This window comes from Drosophila eugracilis, unplaced genomic scaffold (genome assembly GCF_018153835.1).
Source record: "Drosophila eugracilis isolate 14026-0451.02 unplaced genomic scaffold, ASM1815383v1 contig_2154, whole genome shotgun sequence".
Lineage (NCBI taxonomy): Eukaryota > Metazoa > Arthropoda > Insecta > Diptera > Drosophilidae > Drosophila > Drosophila eugracilis.
The window spans coordinates 7425023-7435288 of record NW_024573038.1 but is presented as its reverse complement, the minus strand read 5'-3'; the positions used below and the strand labels follow the sequence as shown (position 1 = coordinate 7435288).

The window sequence follows — 10266 nt, the reverse complement described above, 5'->3', positions numbered from 1 at the left end:
TAAAATATTTATTACAATGAAAAACTTTGGCACTTTCGCGACGCCAACGTGACGAACAAAAGGCAGCTTACGAATAAGTACAGCCAACCCACTTTTCCAACCCACTACCTACCACATGGGAGTTGTTTAATTTGTTTTCCGCTTAGTGATGTTTGCCCGAGTGTGTGGATGTGTGTGAAAAATGGAAATGGAAATGCAAGTGGAGACCCTTTGAAAAGGTGTACGTACTACGGCATGTTGGCTTGCTAGAACAAAGGAACTTGTCATAAATTAAATAAAATCCGCCAAGAGTGCGGAAAAGCTTCTTTCTAATTGACACACAAACTGTACTTCCTTTGTATTTAGTTAATGTTTCAACTTGAAAGCAAATCTTATCACTAAGTCAATATTTTAAGGGCTTAAAATAAACATTTCTTTCAGACATTAAATATTTGAAGTACCTGCTATCAGTCCGTTGGAAAATATTATTCAGAGTTGATAAACAGTACAGGAATTAAGGTTAAAATATGATTAAAAATTAAATTTCAGATCAATTTGGTAGTACAAGACAACCTGGCAAACCCTTATTTTTCACCTCCACCAACTTCCTGCCTTTCCAACCTCAAAAGCTATTTTCCCGCAAAAGTACTTTGGGCTTGCCCTTTGATTGATTTCATTGCTGGCAATGCGATTATTCGAAGCCGAATCCTTAGGGTGCTGGACATCTCCCCATTTAATAAGCCCTGGCCATTAGAACAGGTGTTGCCTGTGGCTACTACACTTCCCTTCAATCTCCCGCAAAGATATAGCATTTGGGGGAAAAAGAAAAACCGAAACATGTTTGCCAACGCTTTAAAAATGTAACATGCGGAGCTTTTTCATCATCCTTTGGCTTGGTTTTTCCTCAAATTTCCTCCCAGGGGCCGCCTCGTCTCGATTATCATTTGAGTGTATTGAAAATTTGAAACGCATGAATAGTCAGGCCAGATCATCCTGGGGCTATATACGAGGCTATATACACATATGTATAGGTGGAGACGGGTCAGACGGGTCACCGAGGCATTTCCAAGGGTTTATCTGTGCACTTCTGATGGTTTTTCCTTCTAGAGGGGGAGTGGGCGGATATGGCCAAACACATCCGTTGGCAGATGTTTTTCACATAGCTCATAGAACACTCCCCACCAACTCAGACTAACTTGCTGGTTATGCCCTTTCGATGAGGTATATTGGTATTTATAAGAATTATGAAGAAAGAAAAATAAGCAAAAATAAATTTAATATTTACCATCCTAACTTTCTGATAAAATTGAGTTGATCAAATATTATTATATATACATATATATATATGTATTGCAGGGTATTTGTTGGCCTTAAGAACTGCACATTAACTTTTTGCGCTGCCCAGAATGAGCAAGTGTAGCGGAAATGATTTGGTAGCTCCAGTCCCTGGACACCCTGATCCAGGGCAACCTTTTAGCAAATTTTCATCTTCACTTGTCGGTGATTAAAAAGTCTTTTGTTTTTTCTGTTGCTAAAAATCGAAGTTTTCTATTATCTTCATCGAGTGAGGCAACAGGCGGTTCTGAGACTTTTCGTATAAAGACCATCCAGGCAGTTTTTAGCCAAGCTAAAAAAGCTTTAAAAAACATACAATAAAAACACTTCGAAAAGTATTTTATAAAAATAGTTTTTATTTTCATATTTATTTCATTTTACGTTTGTAGCTTTTCGGCAATAAACGATATGCAATAATAAATGGAGCAAAAGCAAAAATAAGCGCTGGTAATCGAATTTCCGAACTCTTTTCTTTAATTATATCTACCAGATCGTCTATATTGGGAACTTCTTGGTAATACTGTTTGGAATAAATAGTATACCCCTCAAAGGTTACTTCAAAGATATCAATCTCTATCAGGCACTATTAAACAGAAAAGTATTTAAAATATTATTATTATTTAAAAAACTAACTCCATGACTCACCCAAAGTATAAAAAGAATAAGTAAGGCAAATGTTAAAAGTAGATTACGTCCGTTTTTTTTATCAGTGCACATTTTCCAAATAGTTTTGATCAATCCGTTAAAACTGAATTGTATATATCCAATGAGTAGTAGGATCAGGGATATATATAAGGCGGTTGAAGGTTTAAATAAACCGCTATAAACACGATACTCCGGAATCTTCTCCTGCAGTTCGGTTGAAAAATTTACAAATTCATGGAAATTGGCAAAGCTAAAAGTTAAGCAAAGAAGAACAAAAAGATTTTGGTTTTAGTTTTAATTTTAATCTTAATTTAATATTTAGCAGAAGCTTTTTCACAGATAGATTAAAGCTTGGATAAGCTTATAGAAACAAAGAAAAACTGATCCAAAGCTCAGAGAATAATTTCACAATAATCTGCCTGGCTTCGTTAATCTGATATGCAGTTTTATAATGAATAAAAGTTTAATAAAATCTACAACTTACTTACTTATTCTTGGTTATTGTTATAGTTACTTACCCATAACTAATAAATACCACATCTTTATAGAATTTGGTATATATCAGTGCTCCTACGATCGGTATCGCCAGAAGAAACATGACTTTTCTCAAGAACAAATCACACAAGACTGACTATGGGCAGGGCTGTAAGCAATGTTCGAAGACCCCTACAGTCCCGGCAAGTTCGACGTTGGATTATCAATACAAAAAGCAAAATCAGCAAAGCTCTGGAATGGAGAATCTACATGACAACAGTACAGCTAAAAATAAAGGGAAATCACACGATTCCTTTTTATGTTAATAACATTAGATCTTTTCAGCATCTTTAGCTTATTATAAGCTAGTTCTAGCCTATTTTGAACTGGAAAAGCTTGAAAACTCCCGATCTAGCTTATAGCTTGAAATATTCTAGCTTTAAATGTATTTACGTTATTAACGCGTTGCTACGTAAGAAAAATACGCTTTATGGCATGAAAATATCGGAGCTTGTTCTTTTTTTGCCGATGGTTATGTGCGTTTCATATGATCGTGAATATATTTCTAATCGATAATGCCATCGAAGATCGATATGTTGGCTAAAGTGTTTCCAGCAATCACTTGGAGTTGTGAACTTGAATAAAGCGAGTGGTAAAATGCCGAAAGTCCAATATAAACAAATTTTTCGCGATGCTTGTCGCCAAAGTTGTGAGTTCAAGGCGTGGTTACGCAAACAGCCAGGAGATGATACAAGAGCTTATTGCTCAGCAAAAATCTTAGAGAAAAGGCAGCAAGCGGCAACAAATAAGCTCGTGCTAGAATGGGCTCAATTGCACAATCTCAGAAAATAAGTTTCCCTGCAAAATGTTGCCGAAAACAGGAGCAGAAAGCAGCCCTTTCAATGGAAATTTAAGGACTTAATCATAAAAATAGCCGCCCAATGACTATTGCCACCCACATTTGGGTGTAGCTTGTTTTTTAGCATATTTTCTTTTTAATTTTAGCTTATTCTAGCTTATTTTTTTCACAAATCTAGCTTATACGTTCGCTCATCACCTGGCAACACGGCTTCTCAGACATTGTATTTAAAAACCTATTAAAAAAAAAACTATAAAAGTTTATAAATTATTCATTTGAGTATTACAAAGCCGTATCTCAGCTCTTAAAACACATTGTAATGCTAAAAAATTAATCATTTATTATCAAATTTCTTCTAGAATCTTCATTTTTTGCTATGTTGCAAGCTCAATTCATTTTCCTCAGTACTTCAGTGCGTCATTATCATCATGCTCTCTGCTCGTTCGTCATTATCGAGCCAAAAAGAATTTCAGCTGTCATTACTTTTTATGGCCCAGCAACATGATGCACTTGCGCCCTGCCCCCCATGTGGTTGAGCTAAAGGAAAAGTGTGGGTGGTTGGTTGGGGAAATTATGAGGCGCGCCCGTTGGTGGTGGCTCTGACTGGCAGTTAAAATATAATTTCAGGAAAGAAATCATCATAGAGCCCAAGCAGAAGCCCCATCGTTGAGAGGCAGTAAAAGTAAAACATCAAAGTGAATGCCAGGATGGTGCCCGGAAGGATGGGGGGGTGGTGGAGTGAAGGGCTGTTGCAAGGAAGCTGCTCTCTGTTTGTCACCGCTAGAGGGCGCCGCGGGCGGTGCAGGCGGTTGTCGAGAGTGAATTGTAAAAGGAACGCATTTATCCGAGGTCCTTTCCCATTTCCACATGCGTAGCGTCATCTGCATTCCGCCCACTCCCCCATCTCTACTTCATCTGTTAGGTTTCATTTTTCACTTATCTGTATGTGAATGCGTTGCACTGAAAGAAATTATGATCAAAAATATAAAAAATTAGTTTTAAGAAACTTCATTTAAAATTTTAAGTAAAATGAAATCAAAAGAGTAGCTAAAACTTAAGCTTAAAAAACTCTAAACTTTTTGATAGCTACAAAATATCCACTAAAAATCCTAACTAAAAAGTTGAAATATTAAAAAAAAAATATTTTTTAATGCTGCCGAAACGTATCAACCAACCCAACCTTCTCTCCCACCCACTCTTTGAGCTGAAAATTGTCAGCCGTTTGATTGTGTAATTGATTTAGCAAGAAAACTCGTTCGTAGATAGACTCTGTCAGCCTGCGTATGAGCCCCCTTCGTACTCCTCCACTCCACCAATTTCAATCCGTCAATCCGTTTAAAGTCGTTGGCTAATTAAGTTGCTTTCCAAAATGGCAGCAAAGTGGAAAATGAATGGAAGGGATGGCTGCGAGTCCTTCGCATTTTTTCCTCTTATCGTTCTGGTCATAAATGAGACTTAACATTTTACATTCCAACCCAGAACCATTCCACCACCCACCCAACCCACCGAATGTAAGCGATTTCAATTGCCAGTCCTCGACACCTAAAGTTTACGATCGTTGCTGGTGTTTTTTTTATTTTGGTCTTAATTTTTATAAATTTTCTTCAGACTTTTGGGAAGGGTATATCATTTTTTTGGAGATCTAAAAATATAAAATTATATTAAAAAATATTTAAAATAACATTTTGATTTTGAAAATATAAATTAAAAATGTTTAAAGTCAAAATAAATTATCAAAATTTTTATATTGACTTTTAAAGGGTATTTAAAGATTCCATTAACTTTTCCCTTTCCCTTATTATATGACTGTCCCTGCCTGGTGGGACATTAATTTTAATGTCGTCGAAAGGCGTTTAAAATAAATTTGGAGAGAAAAATAAAATATAATTCAGTCGAGCGGTCGTTAAAAAATAGACACCAGCCGTGTTTACCAATAAAAAATAATAAAAAAAAAAGACTATAGCAAGGTAAGGCTACCCAAAGGGTGGGGAGGTGGATTTCTGTGGGAATTTTGGCATTCGAGCGGGCGAGTTTTTATTACCAAAACAATGAAACGCCAGAGTGGGCTCAAAGCAGCGGCACAGTGAGCTGGAAAAGTCTATGTACCCGCAAAAGCCATATAAAAAGCGAAAAAAATTCAATAAAATAAAAGCCCACCGCAAAGTAGGTAACCTGTGCCAACAGGCAAGTTAACAATATTCCTAATCGCAGTCAGCAATCGATGCAGATGGTACGTACTTCTATTGGTATTAGAAATTTGAAGTTGAACTTAAAGAAAATCTAAGTCTAAGACTACCTCGAAACTAGCAAATCACAAAAAGAAAACAAGATAAAAGATAAAAGTCTTAAATCTGTTGAAAAAACTTCAAATTTACTTTTAAAATAATTCAAAATTTACTATTTAAAGTACAAAAAACACATTCAGTTTTCCCCTAGCCTACCAAAACCTTACTATATATTAATTTAAAAAGTTTAAAGACTTTCCACAGCCTCAGATGCGGTTTGTGCAACCCTCGAACCGAGGGGAAATTAGCTTTTAACACCCGAAGAGCAGAAAAAAGAAGAGCACTGCGAGTGGGGGAGGGTGTGGTGTGACAGCGGCTTATTTGAAACGAATTTTAATTAAAACACAACGGAAAAGTTTCGGCTGGGACAGGAAACTCTCCCCCTCTCGCTATGGCCATCTACACTTAAAGTTAAATCCCAGGACTGTCAGGCAGAAACTTTCCACTGGGTTGGAAAATGGCATGCATTTTCCAGATAACAACAAGAACAATATTTAAAATAACTTTTTAAATGAAAGAGATGTTAGATAGATTTGTTAAACAAGTTCTATAAACTTAACGAATGAAAATTCGAAAGATATTTATTTAAGATTTTTGGAATTTGGAAAATTTCTTAAAGGAATGATATAGTCGAGACTCCATCTATCCTAGTCAAACGCTTAAGATTCACGAGGCGTTGCAGGATCGATGGTCGTAAGCGATGCCACATTAGATAGCCATGGTCCACATACGGAAAATCATCATCATCCGCCAAGAGTTTGAGCAAGGCATTCGCCATGAGTTCGCCGTAACCAACTTTGACGACATAGGCATCGGCGGCGTTTTCAAAGTGTCGTATAAAGAAAAAGACCACCCAAGTGCTGATGTCTTGATAGATGGGCATTACGTACTTGTAGACCAGCCAAGAACCCACAGTACTTGGATATAATGTGGTAAATCCCGCTGCTGAATACAGGGTCTCCCATTTGTAGCACAAACCAAAGATGATAAGATATATCAAAAGACTCAAATAGACCAGGATCAAGGTCTTGATCACATGATACAAACGCCAGTGGGCCAACTGGTGAGCCACAAAGGCTGCCAATTGCTCTTCATTCAGACCAGCTCCCACGTGACCCTCATCTAGATTATCCGTATCCAGACCACGATTCAGCTTTAGGTTATCATGGATATCCAAACGCAGGCAACAGCAACAGCCCATCACCCAGGCCGTGGGTCGTCCCACGTTGAAGGTGTGAACTAAATAAAGGCGACCAGGAAATTTGAAAGTGTCTAGAACATTCTGCAAATGAATGTTAATATCCGCGCCCTCAATTCGACGACTCTTGCCCAAACAGGGCACACCAAAGACTCCGACAAAGGCCAATAGGAGTAGGGAAATGCCCACCAGAACTAGCCAGCCGACCATTATAAAAAGCCAAACACTTAACTGCTGAACGACCATGAAAACTGCTGTCAATGGGATGATGGCTATCTAAGGTAAAGTTAAGGATAAAGAGTTAAAAGTTATAGAAAAGAAAAAACTCACCTGAAGAAAAACCACAACGAAAGCCAAAGCACAGATCAAACCCACCAAAGGCGGTGACTTTTCCGGATCCACATTGAACTTGCCATCCAGGACCAGTTTCTCATAACACAAAGATGGCAACATTCGGATCACTAGGTAAGAGGATAATATGGCCATAAAGGTCACATTTAACCAAGTTTCTTCCGCATAGCGGTACCAGTCCACTGTCAGTTCCCAAAAGTAAGCCAAAGTCGAGAGGTACAAGTCCAGGCAGCTATAGACAGAATCTATGATCAGATTGAAAATCTCCAGATACGAACTATGGAGTTGCTTATCCTTGGAGGCCTAAGTGATAATGATAAGGGATATATTTATTAGTAATTAGGCATCAAATTAATAAATTAAATAAAATATAAAATGAAACAATAAACCCACCGTAAAGACTTCATCGGACATTATTCCCCTTAATTGATACGGCGGCCCTTTGGACTTTCTACACAATCTTAGCTGCCGGCAGCAGAGGTACAGGTGAAAGAAATTATGGGCCACTATTATTAGGCAGAGGATGTGGCGCAGGAGGATTGGATCGGAGATTACCATTTCATCGGGAACCATATTCATGCCGATTCGATAGCCCGATATGGATAGCTCCTCATTGAGAATGGGGTCTTGATATAAAGCAAAGGGATTCATTTTATAATGCCAAAATTGTGTCTTACTGGAGAAAGTATTTTAAAAATGTACAAATGAAGGAAATCTGAAGGTTAACTGAGCTTATTGTTTAAATTTTGTTTGGTATAAAAAATAAAGTTTGTAAGTATTTTGTTAAACTTCATCATAGTAAACCATAAAACTTTATAGTTTCTAATATATGGAAGATTTTCGCTTTAAAATCATTATAAAAATATCAATATTTCTCAATTTTCTTCGAGCGTATGCTTAACCATTGCGTAAATCGCACACCTTCTACTAAATATCTAACACATTGACAATGAGATTTGAAATGTCAAATTCAAAATTATCAATATTTCAAATAGCAAACGCTACCTGGGCCACCCTGCATAAAAAGGTTTACTTTTGCCTAAGCTTTTTCCTTAAAACTGCTTATAAGCCAAGAAAATATTATAAACTTTGACAATCTTAAGATTCCAAAAAAACCATCTCTAAAATTGCTTTTCTAACCGTTCCAAGCTGCGGTTTCCAGTGTCAACCGAAAATCTAATATGTATGTCGCCCTCGGCAGCCTCATCATAATCCGTATTCCATAAGGAACCCGGATTACTGTTTTCCTGCCAATCGAGAATGAAAACCCGGGATTCTAAGCGTTGACTAGTGAAAGCCAAAGATTATAATGGCGCCAAAGAAATTGCAAATATGTCTTTGTGTGTGGGTGTCTCAGTGTGTGTGTGTGTGTGTGTGTGTGGTGATGTACTTCTGTGTATGTGTTTGTAATGGTTCTTTGTAGTTTGTTTCGAGGATTTGAACTTCTTACGCTTGGCATATCAATAATGAGTCAAGGGCTTGGCGGGATTCTAAGGGGAATTGTGTTGCCAAGCTGGCTGCTTTGATGGTTTCAGTTCAACGCCATTACTTAACCCCCCCTCCTTACCCACCCCTTACCACCCACTTAACCACACACACACACTAATACACATACACACACGCACACAAATGCGCGAACATTCACTTGGCATCTCTAATTAGTAGAATTTAATCTTCACACTATGGCAACGTCAAACGTCCCGAACTGCGACCTCCCCCGAAACGCACCTCCTACTCGTCAGCCTTTATTCCACCCATTGCGCTGCTCATTATGAAAAATTTCAAATTAAAAAGACAGGGGGAGGGGGAGCAGACACTGGGAAAAATTTGTTTATATTAATTATCAAATTTTTTTGTAAAAATAAAAAACAAATTTTATGTAAAATGTAACCCCAATGAGTAACATTAAAGTTATAATTCAGACCCAAAAATTTAATATTTCAAATTTGTATTTAATTTAAAAATAAAAAAATCACTTAAAGTTAAAACTAAATGAGATTGAAAAATGTTCTATTTATTATAAAAATACATAAACTTAACATTTTTATTACAATTTTAGTTCCATTTCATACCTTTAACCATTTTCTCTCAGTGTAAAACAAAGTAAAAGTTTCTCGGAAGAAGTAACGGTAGGATTTGCATAAATACCAGGACATGTGTGGGCTTCTGGGTGTGCTGCTATGTGTGTGTGTGTGTGTGTGTTAGTATCACACATCATGATTACATAATTTAGCTATTAAAACAGCGCCAAGTGGCTGGCTAAAGTGAAAAGGAGACAGAGAAGCTTACAGAGTGAGGTAGAGGGAAAGAAGGTGGCTTATTTATGCCTCAACACGCCGTTTGGCGCAGCTTCAAAGGATCCGCTTGGGCATGGGCATTGCAAGGGGAGGCCCAGCACTCTTCTGTAGGGAAGGGGCTCTAGTGGTTAAGAGAGAGGGGCTCGGCCTGCGAGGGGTATTCCAGTTCAACGGCACACATGTGCACTTGATTTACTCATTAGCGTTACTTTTCTGTTCATAATAGGGCGCTTACCAAGCCGGAAACCGCAGCCGCCTGCGAGTACGCTCTCATTCCAGCGCCCCATTTTCCAACCCCACCTTTTCCTCATTCCTCCTCCTTCATCCTCCAACCACTGACTGCCACTGCCACATTTGGTTTCATTTCGAACCGTTCGGGATGCGTTGGTATAAGCCGCTTAGGCGTATCCTTTGTGCATGTGTAATTGTGCTAGCCCCTTACATATTTACCCCTCTCCTGTTCAACACTTTTCATCCTACCCGCCCCTGCAAGCACACACACACGCACTTACACTCTCGCACACACACACACACGACTAAGCCCTAATAATCCCCACTATTTGGCCAAAAAGTAGGAGGGAAAAAGGTAAGACACTGTAACAATTTTTTTTTTTAAATAATTTTTTTAAGATTTTTTATGTTATTAATCTTAAATTTAGAAGTTGATTAAAAAACTAAATTTAAAAAAATTATTTCCCAAATTTAGGATCTAAGATATTTTAAAGTAAACATTAATTTTTAAGCTTTAGTAAATGCTTTTTTCAATTTTTAATAATAAAAAAAGATTTAAAAATAATCCTTTTTGGTATATTAAAAAATTTAAAAACCAATACAAAAAATCTT

General features: G+C 37.5%; 2 protein-coding genes across 2 annotated transcripts; both read right to left on the bottom strand.

Moving 5' to 3' along the window:
- Positions 1-1650: 1650 nt before the first annotated feature.
- On the bottom strand, positions 1651-2598 carry LOC108114012. The gene is made up of 3 exons (XM_017224759.2): positions 2478-2598; positions 1960-2209; positions 1651-1897 (listed from the first exon to the last, which is right to left on the bottom strand). The coding sequence occupies exons 1-3, from the start codon at positions 2555-2557 to the stop codon at positions 1682-1684; spliced, it is 546 nt and encodes a 181-aa protein (XP_017080248.1). The 5' UTR covers positions 2558-2598; the 3' UTR covers positions 1651-1681.
- Positions 2599-6105: 3507 nt separating this feature from the next.
- On the bottom strand, positions 6106-8020 carry LOC108114449 (CAAX prenyl protease 1 homolog). The gene is made up of 3 exons (XM_017225449.2): positions 7520-8020; positions 7106-7429; positions 6106-7051 (listed from the first exon to the last, which is right to left on the bottom strand). The coding sequence occupies exons 1-3, from the start codon at positions 7775-7777 to the stop codon at positions 6191-6193; spliced, it is 1443 nt and encodes a 480-aa protein (XP_017080938.1). The 5' UTR covers positions 7778-8020; the 3' UTR covers positions 6106-6190.
- Positions 8021-10266: the final 2246 nt, after the last annotated feature.

What these genes read in the sequence shown, in the direction of transcription:
- LOC108114449 (XM_017225449.2), bottom strand. Translation starts at nt 7,777, where the DNA reads ATGAATCCCTTTGCTTTATATCAAGACCCCATTCTCAATGAGGAGCTA. An exon ending in TGTCCGATGAAGTCTTTACG is followed by an intron (nt 7,430 to 7,519) that starts GTGGGTTTATTG and finishes ATTATCACTTAG; the next exon opens with GCCTCCAAGGATAAGCAACT. An exon ending in TCGTTGTGGTTTTTCTTCAG is followed by an intron (nt 7,052 to 7,105) that starts GTGAGTTTTTTC and finishes ACTTTACCTTAG; the next exon opens with ATAGCCATCATCCCATTGAC.
- LOC108114012 (XM_017224759.2), bottom strand. Translation starts at nt 2,557, where the DNA reads ATGTTTCTTCTGGCGATACCGATCGTAGGAGCACTGATATATACCAAA. An exon ending in GTGGTATTTATTAGTTATGG is followed by an intron (nt 2,210 to 2,477) that starts GTAAGTAACTAT and finishes CTTAACTTTTAG; the next exon opens with CTTTGCCAATTTCCATGAAT. An exon ending in TTATTCTTTTTATACTTTGG is followed by an intron (nt 1,898 to 1,959) that starts GTGAGTCATGGA and finishes TCTGTTTAATAG; the next exon opens with TGCCTGATAGAGATTGATAT.